We start from the raw sequence: 21,499 nt of genomic DNA on the forward strand, positions 1-21,499 counted from the left end.
ACAGATTTGGGATTTGAACCAGGCCTTCTAATTGTGGATCTGGTTCTTTCCACTGTACAATGCTGGTCCATTCCTGGAATAGACAAAGCAAAGGGATGGGTTTACGTACTTGACTATTTCCCTTAGTAAGCCAAGGGAGAGAAAAAATGCCATGAGAAATCCTCCAAAACACATGTTTTCCCTGGAGACTTCCCATACTGAGGACGGAAAAGGAGTTCAAAATAAGTTGGAAAGTCTTCCCTTCCCCTCCGGCTGATGGAGTGTCCACATTGGCTCCAATGCCTGGTAGAATAAGGGCTAAGGCCCAGGCTTGGCTTCCTCTAATGCCATCTGCTCACATTCCTCTCGTTGGGGAGTTTTCTTTCCTGCTGAGGACTATAAACCTCAGCTAACCTCAGCTTCCTCGTGCAGAGGAAAAGGAGAAAACCTTTTGACTCAGGGCTCTCTCATAAGCCAGTCTTGTCCACTCCCCACATTGGGGTCAAAAGTTGAGCCACATGAGATTAAGTATGGCAGTTCCATCAATTAATCCATCAATAACCTTTTAGTGAGCCAATACTCTAGGTTAGTTTAAAAAAAAAAAACAACAACAACAACATTGATCTGGAAGTCAGAAAAACCTGGATTCAGAGGCCATCTCCACCTCTTATTAGTCAGGTGGTATTAAACAAATCACTAGTTTTGGATGAACCTTATCTGTAAAATGGGGACAATCACAATCCTTAAATTTATTGTGAAGATTGAAAATAAAATCTATGAACATGCCTCATTGACTTAATTAATTAATTGTCAATTATAAAAATTAATAAAGCTAAATAATATACAACGAATATAGTCATTCAATATAACAAGCATCATTAAAGTTAGCTTTTTGATAGATTATTGAAGATACTGAATATAGTGAAGCTATAATATAAATATTTCATTATAATTATAAGTATATATTATATAATAAGTATTATATATAATATATAAATATAAATTAAATGAATTATAAGTTATAATTATAAAATAATTATAAATTAAATATGGTATAAATATAAGTTATAGAGAGGCAAGATGGCATAGTGGATATATGAGATATAAAGAGATAGACAGATGTATGTAGTGAATCTATAACTGAGAGTCAAGAAGAGTTGTGTTCATGACCCACCTTTGATGTGCAGTGACTGTGTTACCCTGGGGCAAGCCATTTAATTTAAGTTCATCTCAATTTCCTCAACTATAAAATGAAGATAATAATAGCACTTACCCAACAGGGTAGTTGTGAAAATCAAATGTGTTAATATTTGTAACGTGCTTAGCATAGTGCCCAGCACATAGTAGGTTCTAAATAAATGCTGGTTATTATTATTATTTTTGTGTGTTATAACTATTAGCCAAGGCTCTGTCCTGAGCCTCTTTCTCTGTGGGTTCCATCATCATCTCTATGCTGATGATTTCCAGCTTTATGCATCTAGTCTCTCTCCCAAGTTACCGTCTATCTCTCTCTCCATTTGACTCTTGGACATCTTGAATGGGACGCCCCAGAGGTATCTTAAACTCTCCGTGTCCAAATCTGAACTCCTTATTTTTCCCCTCTGAACCCTGCCCCCTTCCAATTTCCTTTTAGCTGTGGAGCCATTCTCACCCAGACTCACAACTTAGCATCATCATCAAGTCTTCACCCTCACTCCTCTCATGGTCAGCCATTGCCAAATCTTGTTATTTCTCCCTCCATGATATCTTTTGTGTATCCACTCCCTCCTGTCCTCTTATACCATCCTATTTCAGACGTTCATCCCTGACCTGGATTACAGTAAGAGCATTCTAACTGGTCCCTCTGTCTCAAGGGAAGGGAAGGAAATAAGCCTATATATATGGGCAGGCGCTGGACTAAGTGCTTTTTACAAATAATTCATCTGATCTTAACAGATCATAACAATTCTGTATGAGAGATGATATTATGTGAACCCTGGTCAGGTAGGAAGAATGCTGGCTCCAGAGTCAGAAAGAACTGAGTTTAAAATCTAGTCTCGGATATATTAACTAGCTGGGAGACTCTGAGCATTTGCCTCAGTTTCAACCATAAATCAGGATAATAATAGAACCGACTGCCAGGAGTGTATATCCTACTTCCTTCAACATATTCAATGAGCCAATACACCGGGCTACTTGGAGTTCTTTGGGATACTTCCTCTACTATTTTTGCATTGACTGCTCCCTAAGCTTCCCACACTTGCTAAATTCTGCCTCCTTACCTATACCCCCTAGGTTTTGTTTGTTTTTTGGATTCTTTCAAGACCCAGCTAACTCTCACTATCTACAGAAGGATTTTCCAAGTCTCTTCACTTACTAATACCTTCTCTTTTGAAATTGCTTTCTACCTACTATGGATATCTTATACACCCCAAGTTATTTATATGTTGTCACGCCACTAGAATATAAGCTTGCTGAGGGCAGGGGCTGCCCTCAAAAATTACTTTTTGTTTGTTTGTATTTGTCTGTATCTCAGCCATTTGGCACAGTACCTGACACATAGTAAGTGCTTAATAATTGATTGCTTCCAGACTAAAACTAAGCTCAGTAACTCAGTGTGAAGTTCTTTCATCCAGGAACCTAAGCCAAGGAACTTGGCAGGGAATATGAATTGTGTGTTCGTGTGAATGCATGTACATATATATGTATGTATATATGTATTATAAAGTATCTATATATGTATATGCATATATATGTACAAATAGGTGAATACATGCATATATTTATACAAATGCACATATACATATTTATATATATACACATGTGTATATGTGTGTATAAAGTATATGTATATATGTATGTGTTTGTAGATATATAATACATATAATATATGTGTGTATATAAAATATATATTATATATACTACACAAATATTATATATATAGATATAAAGCCTCCTCAACTATAAAATGAAGATAATAATAGCATCTATGCAACAGGATTGTTTGAAGATCAAACGTGTTCATATTTGTACTCTTGGGTTATGGTCATGGAAGCACCCTCTGTCCCATCTGAAATAGTACCAGCACCAAGGGGCATTGGCCAAAGAGACAAAACCTTCACTCTCTAAAGCTTTCCGTTGAAATCTTCCCCTTCTCTCTTTGGTGCTTTTCTGAAGGCTCTATGTCAGGATTCTGGACCTTGGAATCAGCTTTTTGAGGCACCAGCTCCAGCAGACTGAACGAAGGCAGTCCTGGGAAACTGGCTTTTTGCTGCAAGACTTTTACCCTTAATTACCTTCTAAGCTGATCTCTTCACTTGATCAGAAGCACCCAGTCTGTTGGACCTCGCTTTTGCCTCACTGAGTTCAAAGATCTTCAGCATCCCAACTTTAATTTGCAGAGTCTCCCTCTCCTCTGCTGCTGTCATCTTCATTGCTTGTTGCCAGCTTCCCCTCCCTTTTTAACATTCCAACCCTTGTCTCAACACTCTCCAGGCCACGGAGCATATTTTCTAAGGTTTATTTTTACAAGAAGACAGACACATACAAATTTGTAAATGACAAACTGGAGGAAGAAAATTAGAATAACTAAAAAAAGAAATCAATCTTATCCTAGGCTGAATGGCCCTAAGCTTCCTATGTTGTTCTAACTATTCTTCCTAAGCCAGTGATTCCAGGCCAAAAAGATCCAACTATTTCATGATTCTTTCAATAAGAGTGGTCTTTCTGCCTCAAAACACCTGCCTGGGCCTGATGGAAAGATAAATAGATCTTTCTTTAAAATCACTTTTTTCCCTCTTCTCTTCCCCCTTTCTCTGGGTCATTCATTAAGCTCTGCTTAAAGGATATATTGGGGGGGGGGGCTCTTCTTTTTAAAACTAAAAAAAAAAAAAAAACAGGTATTTCCTTCTTGCTCCTTCCCCTTATTCCAATCCCAAACAAGGAAATGCATCCCTGTTCCCATTACCTCACGATCAGAATAATTCAACCCAATATCAGCTTGTCCCCTCCACTACCGTCCCCTCCATTCCCTGTCCAGAGTCTAGCACGGTGCCCTGTACATTGTAAGGGCTTAATAAATGTTTGTCAAATTGAATTATAACTCCTTTCAGAAGCCTTGGCCTCTCACAGCTTCCAGTCAGATCTCATTTGACTCTGAGACCGTCTCCTGGGGAAGAATGTCAGAAAGGGTATTTGTTGAGAGTGAAAATTTTGAAGATTTTATAGCTAGTGCAAGTCAAGATTGGTCTCTAACCCAGCCGAGGATTTGGCATTCCCTTTGAATGAGTCATTTCCTCCCTTTGAGATAATTATTACACAGGCCATCATGATACCCAAACCTTGTCCAGAATTCAAGCCTCTTTCCCCTAGCACAATTTGCATCTCAAAGGTCTCATGATTATAGCATCATTTACTTAGAGCAGAAGGACCCTTAGAAATCATCTGGTCCAATACCCTGATCTTACACATGAGTGGGAGTTCGTCCAGAATTATGAATAACTGGTAATTGAACTAAGCAGAGCTGGGATGTGGTGCTTGAAAGCAGCATCAGAGCCAGCCAGAACTAGCCTTGCCCACAGGCAGGCACCTATGTGGAAGGATTTCAGAGGCAGAAGACTCAACTATCCCCCAGAAGATCTAGCTAATGCTTGAATCCAGTTATTAGTTTTGACCTTTAGATTAAGGCTTTGAGTCCTATTAAAAGTTATTATTTTGCTACTATTGTCCTTCATTCACAAAGAGGGACAAAATGACATCACTATATTAGGGTCAAGGTACGGTGTATCCAACTATAATATAATATAATATAATATAATATAATATAATATAATATAATATAATATAATCTGAACAAGCTCAGGATTCTCTACCACAAGTCAGGCTCAAGTAATCCATGTGAACCTCTGGAGTGAAGATGTCTCTCAGTTTGCACATCTCACATTTCTTTTGACCCACTTCAATTCTGCTTTGCTCATAGAGCACAGTGCCCTCTGTTATATGGGCACACCGTGCTGGGTAATACCATAATAGTGTCTCCCATGTCTCACAATCAATTCCAAAGTTCTTCATAAGGACCTTGAGAATGCCCTTGTATCAGTTCTTCTGACTTGTGTGTGTGCATTTGCCTTGTATGGAGTGTTCCTCCTCAAATGGGATGATGGGACTGAGCTGCCACTGAGTGATTATGGATCTGTTGGGTTATTAAAACATAAATACTCCCTAGAGTAAGAGTCAGCTTGAAATTTTTCAGAATGATAGAAGTAGAAAGAGGAGAAAATGATTAGATAACTAAATAAATAGTAGTTATAAAGATCAGGGCTTCTTAAATTTTTTTTTTCCATTTGTGACCAACGGGGAATTTTTACACAACTCTGGATATTTAGATATCTAAAATAGGTATGCAAATCAAACAATTTACTGCTAAATCATTAAGAAATTTATTTTAAAACAATTCCTTGATTTACTTATGATTTTACTATTTATTAAAGATGAAAGCAAATTTGTTTACTAATGAGATAGATGTGCTTGTTTATTTTTACATAAAGAATTAAATCTTGCCAGAATACTTGTTACTACAAGATGTAGAACATTCAGAACCCTTTTACTGTTGCCAAATTTTTGCGACCCCCACATTTCATTATGCAGCCCCATATGGGATCACAACCCACAGTTTAAGAAGCTTTGATATAGATGATAGATATGGAGAATTGAGTTATGCTTTATTATGTGTCAGGCATTGTACTAAATGCAAGAAATAGAAATAAAGGGAATCAAGACAGCGCTTGCCCTTTATACTCTAAAGGGAGAAGAAAAAAAAAATATATATATAGCCAGCTGCTGGAAGAATAGGGAAGGAGAGAGGGGAAGACCACAGACCTTTGGGGGCCGTAGTGAAGATAAAAGTCCAGAAGTGAGATGGAGGCTTAGGTCACCTATTAGTCATTCAGAGATCAATATAAACAGTTATCAGTGAAAAAAAATTATAGAATCACAACAATCATCATTTAATTAGATTTAGAAAAAATACATTCCACATATTATCCCATTTGATCCTCATGACAACCCAGTGAGGTTAGTACTATAGCAATAAATGTGCCCATGTTACAGATGAGGAAACTGAGACCAACAGGCTCAGGGTCACACAGTTGATAACTGTCTGAGGTCAGATTTGTACTCAGGAAGCAGCTTTCTGATTCCAGGCCTGGTGCTCTCTGGCACCCCTTAGGGGCCCCAACCACCCTGATCTTTTAGAACCAAAAGTCACCAACTAACATAATGTAATGCTCGTGCCAAAAAAAATCTTTAAAAGATCTAGTTTTATTTCGACCTTTGCCAGTGAAGAAAACCAAGGATCAGATAAGGGAAATGATAAATATCCACTGAATTGAGCTGCCCATGTTCACATATCAAGTAATTGGGGAAAGGAGGGTCAAGTAGGCTGGAATTTAAGGACCTGCTGTATACCAGGTACTGAGCAAAACACCAAGAACTTAAAGAAAGGCAGACATAGTCCCTACACCCACGGAGTTCACATTCTAATGGGGAAACCACAAGCAAATAATTCTGTACAGACAATAGAGAGACAGGGCAAATGGGGTCTGATCTCAGAGGGAAGACATAAGATTAAGGTGGGTCTTTTGCTGAGACTTAAAATTACTTAGCTACAATGGTGCAATGGCTAGAGTGCTGGGTCTGGAGTTAGGAAGACCTGAGTTCAAATGCCGCCCCAGAGACCTACTAGCTGTGTGATCTTAGGGACATCATTTAACCCTGCCTCAGTTTCCTCATCTGTAAAACGAGCTGGAGAAAGAGATGGCAAACCATTTGCCAAATGGGATCACAAACAGTCCGACAGGGACTGAATTACAAACAAACAAACAAACAAATCATCCAAGAGATAAAAAATGAGGAGGGAGAGAATTCCAGTTGGTGAAAGTTTTAGGAGTTGGGAGATAGAGGGTTTTATTCCAGGAACAACCAAGGATTGTGTCCTAGGATCAGAGTATGTAGAGAAGGTATTAAGTACCTGAAATGGGATTCTAAATCAATCGGATTGTAAAAAGGGAGAAAAGGGGGAGGGAAGAGTTGGGGAAGTGAGTCTGGCTAACTTAGCCTGCTTACCAATTTTGTTTTAGGGCAAAACATCTGCCTCCCGGCACTAATTGTCACCTGGCCTCTCCCAGTTTCCCCTTTCCCCAGTTCCCCAGGGCAAGAAATAGGAGCCTGTTGATCTGGCCAACTGTAGAGTCAGATCCGTACCGGCTGTGCCAGTCCGTGACATGCCCCACTGTTCACTCTGTGATGTCTCCAGGAGGCAGGGGATGAGCATGGGGACAGGTGTACCATCTGGCAAGGCCGGGGAATGGATTCCTGTACAGCAGGAGGATTAAATGCTTAGCTGATCAGGGCTCTGAAAGGCCCCGGGAAGTGCTCTGTTTCCCCTCACAGAATCCAAGAATTTGAGAGTGGGAAGAGCCTTCAGTGAGATCCGCTAATCCAAAACATACACTAGAAAGAGGAGTTCCTATAGCATCTCTAATGAGTTTAATGGATAGGACACCAGAAATGGAGTCAGGAACACCTGGATTCAGTTCCCACCTCAGATATTTGCTCACTCTGTGATTCTGGTCAAGTTACCTAACTTACCCTCAATTTTTTTTATCTGTAAAAGGAGGTTGGACTCAGTGGCCTCTAAGGTTTGTTTCCTCCCCTCCCCCCTCTCTCCTCCTCTCCTCATATCTCAACTTATGATCCATTGATCCTAAGAGGTCTTGAAATCTCTGTTGAAAGTGCCTGAGGCAGCCTGACTCTACCGGATGGAGAGTTTATATTGTTAGAAAGTTTTTCCCCCTGACTCAAGTCTGAATTTGCCTCTTTCTGACTTCCACCCACCTCTCCCAGATCTGCCCTGTGGGGCCAAACAGAGCAATTTAATCCCTCTTCCACTTGGCAAAATCTTCCTTGCCTCTCTCTCCCTCCTGTGGGATTGCAAAGGAGCCCAGCAAGCACTTTTTGCCTCACAGAGTGCCTAGCTAGGCAAGGCAGTTTCCAGAGCCAGCCATGGACCACATCCAGATTTCTTCAGGTTGCTTGCGATCCTCATGCATGCTGAGATATTTGTGAGCTAATATATGGCACCGCATCTCCGTAGTGGGTTAACTTCCTTCATGGTCAAAGACCTGCTAGTATGTGGTACTGTGACTGTTGTGGGCTACTGGTCAAAGACCTGGCAAATTTCTTTGCTTCCAAACTAGTTACTCTTCTCATTGTCCAAGCCCGGATACAAATTATTGTTGTTTACTTGCCTACAACTTTTTGTGACCCCACAGACCATATTCTTGGCAACGATACTAGAATGGTTTGCCATTTTTTTTCTCCAGTGATTAAGACAAACAAAATTTAAGTGATTTGCTCAGGATTACACAGCTAGTAAATATCTGAGGCCAGATTTAAACTCCTATCTACCATCCACCTAAGCTGCCTCTCCAGGTACAAATATATATACTGATGCAGTGGTTCTCAAAGTATGGTCTAGAGAATCCTGGGGATCTCTGAAACCCTTTTAGAGGGTCTACAAATTCAAAAATAGTTTTTATTTCCAATATGGTAAATGTCTATAAATATAATCCAGATAAACAAAAACGCTTTGGAGAGATCCTCAATAATTGTTAATAGGATAAAGATACTGAAAACAAAAGTTTGAGAATCAATTCTCTAAGCCATGGTGTTTTGTTCTCTGAAGTTTGCCTACACAAATCAGCTGCCCCAGAACAGAAAGACTGAATCGTGTATTAGGTTTCAGCTCCAAAAGTCTAACTATACTGCGTCTAATTCAGAGTTCTTAAACTTTTTCCCTTCATGACCCTTTTCGCCCAAGAAATTTTTACACAACTCAGGTATACAGGTAAAGAAAATGGGCATACAAATCAAACATTTGCTGATAATAAATCATAATTTCATGACCCTAATGGGATCCCATATGGGGTTGCAACCCACAATTTAAGAAACTCTGGAATAGCTAATGTGCCTACCCTATTAGAATAGGAGCTGTTGATTTAAAAAAAAAAATCATGGATCCTTTTGGCAGCAAGGTGACAAATTTAGATCCCTTCTCAGAAGACTGTTTTTAAATGCACACTACACAAAGGAAACAGATGTATTGAAATGTAGTTATAAAAATGTTTTTTGATTCATAGACTCCAGGTAAAGAATCCCTGGTGTAGAAGGAATGTAGTATATGGTGCATTGGACCTGGAGTTCATGGATTTCAGCTTGAAAGGACTTTATTGTTGCTGCTATTGTTTACTGGATCACGCTTTCTCAGCAAGGCTCACAGAGAGATGCTCGCAAAGGTCCCTTCTAGATCCTGGTCCTACAATTCTTGGCCAGAAAAGAAGGGAGGTGTTTGTTCTTCCTAAAGATGCCAGGACTTCTATTGAGTCCTAGCAATCAACTATCCAAAAATCTCTTTAACTATGCAGAGTCTAGCATCCTGTGAGCACCCTAGGGGTTCCGGGTGAAAAGTCAGGGAGGGAGGTAAAATGTGCATTCTTTTCCTTTCCTCACCTCTATATGATCATGAACCTAGTTGAGTTCAAAACAAAAAAGGCACTGGAGACCCGGATCCCTAAGGCCAAGAGAGCCAAGAAAGCAGCCAGAGTCACCTTTAATTAAGAGCATTTCTTATGTAAATCACTTAATAGGACAGTTATAGTCATCGGAGGCATAATTACAAAACATAAGATCATGCAGAAAAGAATGCATGGGGGTCAGAGTGGAATCCAGTCGAAAGAGCATATGTAATACAACCCCAGGGGAAAGGAGGGGGTTGGATGGGAGTGGGGGTTAGGATATGGCCATTCTTTCCTGAGCTAGGACCCTTTACATAATTCCCATGCCTGTTCCCATCAGCCTCACATCCCAATGTTGGAGGAGCTAGGAGAGCCTGGGGCATAATTAAAATGCAATAATAATAAACAAACACTAATTAGAGAGTCATACATTGTTCTATTAAACTCTGAATCAGCCCTGACAGAACATCTCTTCACAATGGAAAACTTTCAAGAGAAAACTAATGAGGAGGTTGAACTAGATGATCTCTAAGATAGTAATAATAGATAGCATTTATACAATGCTTTGAGATTTATAAAGTTCTTTGCAAATATCTTCTACAACTACCCAGGATAGGAGTTTATTATTATCTCTACTTTTTAACAGGTTATATATTTTTACAGGTTATTACTTCCATTTTTTTTTTAACAGATGAGACAAATAGTAGTCAAGTGACCGGGAGGCCATTTCTTGTCAGTGTGAAGGCAGGTTTTGAACTCCCATCTTCTTGACTATAAGTTTAGGCCCATTCTTTCCTCTGTGCACCTAGCTGCCCCAGATCCCTTTTACCTCTCAATTCTAAAGTATTATGGTCCATTCTCCCTCAGATCTGTGAACAAACTTCTTCCCTTCTCTCTTCACCAGGTCAAAGGATAGATGGCAGGATTACAAACCCTGAGAATTCAAAGTTACTCTGGCCCTAATTCTAGAGATATGAATCTGGCTTTCAGACTTCCAAATAATAGGTCAAGTTCTCATGGATTATAAAGTACTGACTTCAAGTACTCTTCAGTCCTTCTGAAAGTCAGTTTAACTGTTGTACTTTTATAAGGTAGAAATTTATTAGTTACTTCTCTTAGCCTAAGGTAATAAAATTTCCAAGGCTGGGAAAAGATAATACTACCAGCAGTGGTTGACATCTAGGGAGACTCAGTTTCCCTTTATGGACAAATCCTTTTTCAAAGTCATTTCTCTTTCATTTCTGTATGTAGTTGACTGGCTGAAATCAGTATGGCAGCCTGTTTTCTGTATTCAGTCCTTCTTCATCTCTAACTGAGAATCTTTCTCTCCCTTCAAGTCTCAAGCTCTCTGCCACCTCTTCCTCCTATTCCACAGAGGAAAATATTTTCCCTCCTCAGATTTTCAGAGAATACTTTGAACAGACTGTCTTTTTGCTTTCCATTCTATACTAACCTAGAGTATATTTGTCACCCCTTGAGATAAACTCCTTGAAGATAGGAACTGTGGCATTTTTCATCCTCATATTCCAAGAATTTAGCCAAGTGTCTTGCCCATAATCTTGTACACTTGTTTCAGCCATGTCCGACTCTAACTCCATTTACAGTTTTTTTTGGCAAAGATACTGGAGTGATTGGCCATTTCCTTCTCCAGCTCATTTTATAGATGAGGAAACTGAGACAAACAGGGTTAAGTGATTAGTAAATGTCATAGGCCAGATTTGAACTAGGGAAGATAGGTCTTCCTGTTACCACCAGCCACTCTATCCACTGTACCACTTAGCAGCCCTTGCCTATCATAGGCACATAATAAATGTTTGAATTGAATTGAGTTTCTAATAGCCCAAATCAAATTTTTTGAGAGACTAGGTGCTTTATAAGCCTGAGTAAAATCAACTTTATTGTTGATTTTTTTTGCTATTTTATTTATGTTTATAAAGTGCTTTTAAGGTGGCAAAATGTTTTCTCACTATCCTATTGTTATGCATATATGTGTGTGTGTGTATGGTTATAGGTACAGGAATATGAATATATATATATACATATATACATATATATGTATATGTATATATACATACATATGTGTATATATATAGGCAAATTGCTCAACCTTTTTGTATCTGTAACTATAACTATAAATATATATATATACATATATACATATGTATGTGTATGTATATATATGTGTGTATATAGTTATAGTTATAGTTATAGTTATAGTTATAGTTATAGTTATAGTTACAGATACAGAAAGGTTGAGCAATTTGCCTAGATCAGATCCTAGACTTGGAGCAAAATCTTCCAGCTCTAAGACCACTATGCTTTTCCTTTATGCTATATATAGAATTGTATTTTTCAAAATATATTTCTTCCCCATAGTAAAGGGAAGAACACTGTTAGGGAGAGGTCAATTCAACTAAGTTCTCTCACTATACCTGATAAGTTGCCCGTTTCACACTTTGCTCTTCAAACTATTTTTTAAAAAATAAAAGGCGGAGGGCCCAGGAAACAAGAAAAATAATTGTGCTATTGGTTTCATGTTTAGAGAGGAAGAGGGTTCTCACTATCTCCATGGCACTTGGCTTGAAAGTAGGCTTTGTTGCTGGAGACACTGCTCCCTTTCAGGGGCTTATTTCCCAGCTGCTGAGAGCCGGGCTGTGTTTTGACGGTCGGGGTGAATGCAATGCAGACAGTTGTTTTAGTTTCCAGCCAGATGCAGACATCACTCAACGAGGAGCCCGAAACCCAAGAAAGAGAGGCTGGGCACTGGGCTGCTGCCATCACTGCCTAGAGTGGAGGGCTGGCTGGAGGGGGCTGGGCGGAAGGAGACCAGGCGGTCAGAGTAACAGATATCCTACTGTAGGGTACAGAGTGAAGACAGGACCTAGAGGAGACAAACCAGGGAAGAACCTCAGTATGCACTTGTCACATGCCTGGTCTTTGGGAAGGGGAGGCATGAAAAGCAGGAGGAGGGAAGGAGTGATGGTGAGACATTATATTTTAACATAGACGGTTATGTAAAACAAAAATATAGATAAGTAGAAGAAAGGGCTTTGGTAAAAAGAATCATAGAATTTTTGGAAAGGATGGGGTAAAAAGCCCAGCTTCCCAACTAGAGGCAAGAATCCACTTTCCCAGTACTGGAAAGACATTTAGACTTTGAATCAGAACTGGGCTTGATTCCAGCTCCATTACTAACTCTGTTAACCATAAACAAATTATTCTATTGCTTTGGATCTCAACTACCTCATCTGTAAAATGGGTTTAATACTATTTGGAATAGTTATATCATGACGTTATTGTGAGGACAGAGTTTTGGCACTGTCTACAAGGCACAAGTCTACTTAAAGCAAAGGACTGGGGGAATTTTGCAAGCCTTTTCTTTTTCTAAGATTATGATAACTATAATTCAACATAATTGGTTTTCTTTGTAATCCTATGTATTTTATGCATTGAAAAATAGTATTGGGGGGCAGCTAGGTGGTGCAATGGATAGATAATTAGATCTGGAGGCAGGAATACAGAGTTCAAATCATGTCTCAAATATTTCCTATCCAAGCAGCTGGGTTGCACAGTGGATAGAGCACCAGCCCTGAAGTCAGGAAGATCTGAGTTCAAATTTGACCTCAGATACTTAATAGTCCTTAGTTGTGTGTGTGACCTGGGAAAGTCACTTAACTCCAATTGCCCCAGGGAAAAAATTATATTTTGAGAAATCTAGTCTATCAGAGTGCCAAAGAGGGCCACGACAAAAAAAAAAAAAAATTGTTCATTATCCAATTCTTCATGACTGTTTGGAGTTTTCTTGGAGAGATACTGAAATGATTTGCCATTTCCTTCTCCAGCTCATTTACAGATGAGGAAACTGAGGCAAACTGAGTTAAATGACTTCCCCCATAGTTACAGTCAGAAAGTAGCTGAGATTTGAATTCATGAAAGGAAATATTCCTGATTCCCAACCCAGTACTCTATCTACTATACTATCTACTATATCTAGCTGCTCTCACCAGAGAGATTAAGAACCTCTGATTTAAAGTAATCCTATTCTGTAGAAGAATGGCTTCCAAATGAGAAGTTTAAGTAATGATCAACCAATTGGAGGGTCAGAAGATGGTTAATACACCCTTCCCATGTGTTTATCTCCCACATAATCACACCTTCCCTTATTCTCCAACAATCTTCTACTATGCACCCTCTCTTGGCTGTGCAAGAGGCCAGCTGATCTCCTTCCTTCTGACCCCAGGTAGGCCCCTCAGGGAAGTTATTAAGTAACTCATGATGAGATCACCCACAGTAGCCATTGGGAAAACCCCCCATACACTCCCATCCCTGGTACCCCACCTCAACTCTAGACTGTAGCAAGAGCACCCCAGAAGACTGGCTCTGAGTCAATGACCATAGAAGTCCAGCTTTCCCTATTTTCATTTTGGGTAAGGTAGAGTAAGTCCAACTGAGGCATGGATGACTTGTAGTTAGGAACAAAGATCTCACTCCATTATTTCTTCCCCAAATCCCCTACTCTTCCACAATGGTCTGTTATCACCAAGGGTACTTCAAGTCATTCAAGTGACTCATTCTCCCACAATGATTTATCCAATCAATTGCTTCAATACCTAGCACCTATTCCTTTTTCATTACAGCTCTATACATTCTGTATACAGCTCCTACCTTTGGCCAGATCTTTATCAACCTGCTGCAATGATCTCCCAATTGGTTTTCCTGCCTTAGGTTTCTTCCCATTCCAATCTATGCTCCATCTAGCTGTATTTTCTTAAAATTCAGGTCTGATCATGTCACTCTCCCTGCTTAATAAACTCTATTGCTCCCTATTGACTGTAGCATCAAATGCCATTTCATCTTCAGGTAGCATGGTGGATAGAAAGCTAGATTTGAAGTGAGGAAAACCTGAGTTACTCCTTAAGAAAATTGGCTAGGTTGAAGCAGCCACGGGGATATTCAGCTATGAAAATGTCTTAAGGGCATTTTTAATTTAAAAATATCTAAACCAATTGCCAATTTACATTGATAGAAGTTTCCACACAGGAGCTCCCTATACCAATCAAATCAAGGTCCAAAATTACTACTCCCATCCCCTAAAAAGTTTGTATTATCTTTCTTTTAAAAAGCATAGTGCATTATTGCCTCACTTTGAGTTTATGGTTCACTACAATCTCCAGATATTTTTCTCATGAATTGCTAATAAGCCAGGACTCTCCTGTATTTATGTAATTGCTTTTTAAAAATCACAAATATAGATAGATATTCTTGCTAATTGTTAATAATTCACATATATCCAATACTTTAAGATTTGAAAATGCTTTCTTCATAATAAAATCTATGTCTATTCTTTTAAGTGACCATCATAGAGGACTTATAGTTACCCAATATACTCTTCCAGTGTCTCTTTGTGAGCAATCAGGTATATTATGTTGCACTGGAAAAACCACACATCTAACCTGGTAGCTTTCTAATTATTTCTACTATGCCTATAGTTCAAAGACATCAAAATAAGAAGAAAATCACCCATATGGACAGAAATATCTATAGCAGTTTGTTCTGTTATATAGCAAAGAACTAGCATCAAGGGGAGGAGGGGTATACATTCTCCAAGTTGGAGAATGTTTCAACAAGTTATTTTTATGAACATATTGAAATATTAATATGCCATAAAAATAATAAAAGGGATAGTTTTAGAAAAACATGAGTATACTTGTATGGATTGGTGCAAAGTGAACAGAATCAGGAGTACAATTTATACAACAAAGCAATAATATTATAAAGAAGACTTGGAAAGATTTTAGAAATCTGAGCATTGCAATGACCAGCTGAGATTTCAGAAGACTGATGATGAAGCAGCTTATCCACTTTCTGGCAGAGAGGTGATAGACTCAAGGTTCAGAGTGAGACATAGACCACAGAGTGAGAATTTATTTTGTTTAACTATGAATATGTGTTAGTTGTTGGTTAGTTTGAGTTTTTTTCCCTTTTTCAGTAGGAACAGAAAGTAGAAAGAGTAGAGCCCATGAACCATAAAATAAAGGAAGACTACTGAAATAATTTTTAATTCACAGAAAGGACAGAGGAAAGGAAACACAGACAAGAAGGATAGTTTTGAAAGTTTCAGGCGAAATTTATTAAAGGACAAGCTATACAGAGCAGAAATTTATCTAGTGTGCCCAATTTTCTATTCCATTTTACATGTAAAAAGAAACTCTCATGTTATTTTGGATTTATTAAGTTCACAACAAAATAATATAATACAGAAAAAATCTATTTCCTTTTTCCCTTATCCCAAACAAAAGGATTTATCTTTTATGTTACATGTTTATTCTGTGCAGTACAGATAGAGACTGATAAGTCCTAACATGAGAAGTAAAAATGAACCAGTCTCCAAAATATTTGCCTCAACCTACCATCCCACTTACCTTTGCTCTTCCAAGTGGATAGCCTGGGTGAAAGAATTACAGGCATTACTCTTATGATCAACTGCCCAACCCTTTCTTGTTGCTACTCTCTTTGGGTAACAGATGAAGTGAATCTGTGCTTTTTTACAATGCAGGGAGAAAATAAGGAAACTGATCTCTCCAATGGGGGTAGAGATGGGTTCTGACTCCACAGATTCCCATTCTCCTCAAAGAGACAAGACTCAGTCAGACAAACAGCTCCCTCATGGGTGGGGATGTTTCCCCCTTACCCAGACTTTTCAAAGACTGGGAGATTTACTAGAGAGGCTGAATGCATAGATCAGAGAATGGGATAATTGGATCCAGGTGGTATATTTTGTAGAATGTAAAGAGATTGTGCCATACTCTGAATATTATTTGATGGGACAAGTTTTCCCTCCCTCTCTTTTTTCTGTTTTCTGTGCAAACAGGATGTCTCACCCCAAGCCCAGCTGACAGCTCTTCAGAGATGAGTTTGTCACTCACTAGCCTTTCAGCAGATTTAACCATTTTTCAGCTCTAGCCCACTGGCATGAATAGCTAACTCTTTGGGGGATTTTAAAGGCTGGCAAGAGGAGATTAAAGAGTTCTGTTTGTATCTCTCCAAGAGATAGGAGTACCTAACCCATAGTAGCCAACAAATTTATCTCTGCCTTGAAAATAGCCACTGGCTTAGTTGAATTGACTGAGTCAGAACACCTGTTGGACAAAAAGGAATGATGTCATTCATTCCACTCCTGCTGTACTCTCCTTCCCATAGGGGGAAAGTGTGGGTGGTTAAGGATAAATTGTTTAGACTGATCCACAAGACTGATTCTCCCCATGCTCTTTTCCATTTCTCTACTAGGTTTCCAGGGTCCCAGTAGAATCCTGTGAACAGTATACGACATGTGGGGAGTGCCTGAGTTCAGGGGACCCTCACTGTGGCTGGTGCGCCTTGCACAACATGTAAGTCGGGGGAGTCCTGGGTAATTACAACTCATATTTACATAGAGTTTTACAGTATACAAAGGGTTTTCCTTGTACTTGAGAGTACACATATTTGTATTCCCATTTTATAGGTGAGGAAAGTGAGATTCAGAGAAGGTAAGTTCTTTGCCCCAGATCACACAGCTTCTTTAATGGCAGAGCCAGGATTTATGACTTGAATAGTAATCTTTTATTTTACACAGGGAATCAAGCACAAATGTCTTTTGTGGAGCTGTGCTTGATGGGGAGAAAGAAATGAGATCTTCTTTCCCTAGCTAGTGAAATTAATAGTGGATAGAATATAGATAAGGGTAGTTCCAGGAAATATGACATGAGACTCCTTCCCGTTTGTCCATCTCTCCATTGTTCTCCATCTTGTTCTAGAATCTATCACTATCAGGAGCCCAAGATCTGATATCATACAGAGTCATGTTAATATAAAATACCCCTAAAATAGGAAAAATTGAGTCCCTCTTCCTCTACTTTGTTCTTTTTCCCAACTGCTCCAAAGTCAGACCCGCGTCTCTAAGCGAGAGTTAGGAACAAAGGAAAGGGCTCCACGATGAAACTATAGTGTTCCCTTAATAAATAGCTGACATTTATGTAGCTCTTTGCGATTTGCAAAGTTCTTTGCGTGGTATCTTATTTGATAGTGACATCAATCCTGTGAAGTAGATGCTATTATTATCACATTAAAAAAAAACAGAAGGATGATTTTACTGGCAAAGGAAATTCCTGTCAAGGATGGCTCCTATTTAGCATTCAAAGCCCTCCCAAATCTAGCCCTTTTACCTTTCCAGTCTTTTCACACTACTCCCTGACACATTCCCAACACATAGATTCAGGGACACCGGCTTCCTGACTGGTCCACCACATGAAGACACTCCATTCCTTATTTCAGGGCCTTTTCTGGCTGTCCCCATTCTTGAAATGCTCTCCTTTCTCTGCTCCCTCTCTAGTCCCACTACAGAGGGCATTCCCCAACCTCTCTTAATCTCAGTACCTTCTCTCTGTTAATTATTTCCTATTTATTCTGTATACAGCTTGTTTTGTCTATATTTCTTTGCACATTAGATTGTAAATTCCTTGAGGACAGGGATATCTTTTGCCCCACCTTTTTAATATCCCTAGCACTTAGCATAGTGCCTCACACATAATAAGTGTTTAATAAATGTTTATTTACTGATTGACAATGGCGTTTCACCACATTGCCTTAGAGAGTTGTACAGGGCTCTGAGAGGTGAGGTTCAGAGGTGAGACTTAAATCAAAGTTGTTTTTTTTTTCATCCCAATATAGGTTTTATCACTTTATAAAACTGCCCCCATTTTGCAGAAGAACAAACCTAGAGAAAGGGAAGTTAAGTGATTTACCTAGAATTGTAGTATCTGAGAAGGGATTTGAACTCTGGGTTTCCTGACTTCACATCTTAACATTCTAAGACATTACCTCTCTGTTTAGAGTAACTAGTAGGTAGCACAATGAATGGAGTGCTATACCTGGAGTCTGGAAGACCTGAGTTCAAATCCAGCCTCTGATATATCAACTATGTGATCCTGGACAAGTCACTTAATTGCTGTCTGCCTCAGTTTCCTCATCTGTAAAATAGAGATAATAAAAATATTTACCTCAAAGGATTGTTGTGAGAAACAAATAAGATAATAATTATAAAGTGCTCAACATATAGTGAGTGATATATATATGTATGTGTGTATATATATATATATATAGTTATATAAAATATTATAAGTGGTGTACATACATACACACATGTACACATACATATGCTACCTAATATTAGAGTGTTGGATCCTCTTTGAGACAAGACAACCCAGGGTGGTAGAAAGAAGACAGGTGTGTGTGTGTGTGTGTGTGTGTGTGTGTGTGTGTGTACACACAATATTATATTATAAGTAGTATGTATACATACACACACACACATATATACATACACATATGCTACTTAATATATTAGAGTGTTCAATCCTGCTTTGAGGCAACCCAAGGTGGTAGGAAGATGGGTGTAGATGCATAATATTATAAGTTGTATGCACACACACACATATATACATATACACATGTACACACACACATGCTACTTAATATTATATTAATGTTCAATCCTACTTTCAGGCAACCCAAGGTAGTAGAAAGGCAACAGGCCTATATATATATAATATAATAAGTGATATATATGTTATATAAATATTATAAGTGATATATATAAATTTTATATATATATGTATATATATATGTATGTATGTATGTATACACACACATATACTACCTAATGTATTAGTGTTCAGTCCTGCTTTGAGGCAGCCCAAGGTGGCAGAAGGAAGGCAGTAAGGAGCTCTTTGGGTTTAGAGGACAGATCTGTCCCCAAGCAGCTGTGTGTGTCATTCTCTCTGTGCCTCAGTTTCCCTGTCTGAGAGACAGGAGTTACCACCCTGCCTACCTCACCGGCTGCCCCAACGGTGAAGTGCTTTAAAAGTATAAAGTGCTATACAAATGCAAGCGCTGACCTTTGGAAGACCCTCCCAGCCCTGGTACTCTATAATTCAAAGGGGCTGGCATCTCCTCCCGCCTGTGCCTGGATACCGACAATGAAGTAGTCCGTTTCTGAAAGAATGAGTCCTATAAAAATGCAGGACCGCTGCCTTCCTGGCCACGGCACTCTAACTCCAAGAAGAGCTCGGGAGGCAAAAGAAAGAGAAAAAGCCCGAGAGGCTGCTCGACGAGAAACTAAGAATCCTTCACACCCCCCGCAATAGAGCTGGAAACCCTGTGGCCCTGTGCCAGCCAGAAAACATCTCCAAGAAATGTGCTGAGTTGGGGCGGAGGCAGAGGGCCAGAGCTCAGGGTCCCACACAATAGCTCTTGGCTCCCAGCCTTAGCAGCAGGTGTTGGGAGGGCTAAGGAGGGAGGGAGACCGGCGTGTCACAGATGCAAAATCTGGACTGGATTTGAGCCCCTCACATGCTGGGTTCACAGCTTGTATTTGGGGGTAAAAGGTTGGGGATTTTCCCCCAAGAGTATTCTAACCACCAATTGAGGCAGGTCCCCGATTTAGATCTGGCTCATAGAAACAGAGCGGGGAGAGGTCCTGGCAGTCGCTGAAACTAGCCCCAACATTTCACAGTTGAGAAAAATAAGACTCAGAGAGTTGGGGAGGTTCCTGCCACAGTTGCGGAGTTAGAATCGGGATGGGTCCCTTGGCAGCCAGGTGGCTCACTGAATAGAGTGCTGGGCCTGGATTCCAGAAGTCACAAGCTTAAATTTCGGTACTTATTAAAGGTGTGAACTTAAATTAGTCATTTAATCTCTGTTTGCTTCAACTTCTATAAAATGGAGATTATAACACCTACTTCCCCAGGTGGTTTATTTAAGAAGTGCTTAACATAATGCCTAATACAACATAGATGCTGTATAAATACTATTATCATCCTCAATATTAACCCAGAACCTCTAACTGTAATATCAGGAGCCCTCTTTTTACCCCTCATCCTTATTTTCACTATTGGACCTCTCAAGGTCCTCCCATGTATAGATTTTCATGGGAAGCCATTTAAATGGTTCTCAATAACAAAGACATTTTCCATCCTTTCCTTCACCTCGCCACTGGACAAGCTTGCCTGCCGCTCATCTCGCTCAGCTGTGGTAAAGCCATCCTAGCAAAGAGCCCATTCTGCTTCACTTTGGTACGGATTCCAGGACCACAGAATCGCTAGTAGGCATGTCAGCTCGGTCACGCCAAATGTGGGCTGCTCTTGCCCAAACTCCAACCGTGTCATACAATTGGTCCCCTGAACCAACAAGCCATGAATAAACCTCCCTAGACCCCCACAAGGATTTCCTCTTCTCCCCAGAATAGACCTTTTCCCATCTCCTCAGCCCCAATGAACGCCCTCTGCTCCCCAGAAACTGCTTTCTAAATTTCTTCATATTTATTTTTTATGGGGGGGAGGATATTATTTGGAATATAAGCTCCTTGAGGACAGGTCTCTTAGTTTTGATCTTTATATAGGAAGCTAGCTCAGTTCTTTGGTGACTGGAGGAATGATTGAAAGAAAAATTAAATTATCTCCCCTTTATTGCCAGAACTTTCTCCACCCCATCCCCCTTTCAAGTGGATCTTCCCAAAATCATCCCACTATAGCTCTAACAGACAGAATTTGTCTGGCTTTTTCACTCCAGGCCCACATCTTCTTCTCCGAGAGGGAGGCAGAGGGCTTGGGAAGATTGCTAAAGAACCTCTTCGGTCTGGGGGGGATTTGAAACCTTCCTGTCTCCTCTGTATGCCATGCTCTTGCAAGTGTGTTATTGTCTCCGGGGCTATTTATCTCTGTTAGGGCTGTTGCCATAAATAGTATGATAAAAAAAAAAAAAAAAGAGCCATTTTCAGTGAGTCAATGAGATAAAGACTCCAGTCAAGAGCTCACTTTGGAGCTATCTTACAGATTCACTTAAACCTCAATAATTCTTTTCTTTGACAGCATTCATATTTAGATCCATTATGTGCCAGAAAAGGGAAAGAGGAGGGGACCTTGGGGGGGGGGAGG

The 21,499-nt window shown here is 39.6% G+C and overlaps 1 protein-coding gene across 1 annotated transcript in view; it reads left to right on the top strand.

Moving 5' to 3' along the window:
• PLXNA2 (plexin A2) overlaps positions 1-21,499 on the top strand; it is a 311,859-nt gene that overhangs the window by 187,140 nt on the left and 103,220 nt on the right. Inside the window, 1 exon segment of the mRNA XM_051998464.1 lies at positions 16,818-16,918. Within this exon segment, the coding sequence (XP_051854424.1) occupies positions 16,818-16,918 (101 nt within the window).

This window comes from Antechinus flavipes, chromosome 4, assembly GCF_016432865.1.
Source record: "Antechinus flavipes isolate AdamAnt ecotype Samford, QLD, Australia chromosome 4, AdamAnt_v2, whole genome shotgun sequence".
NCBI classification, from domain to species: domain Eukaryota; kingdom Metazoa; phylum Chordata; class Mammalia; order Dasyuromorphia; family Dasyuridae; genus Antechinus; species Antechinus flavipes.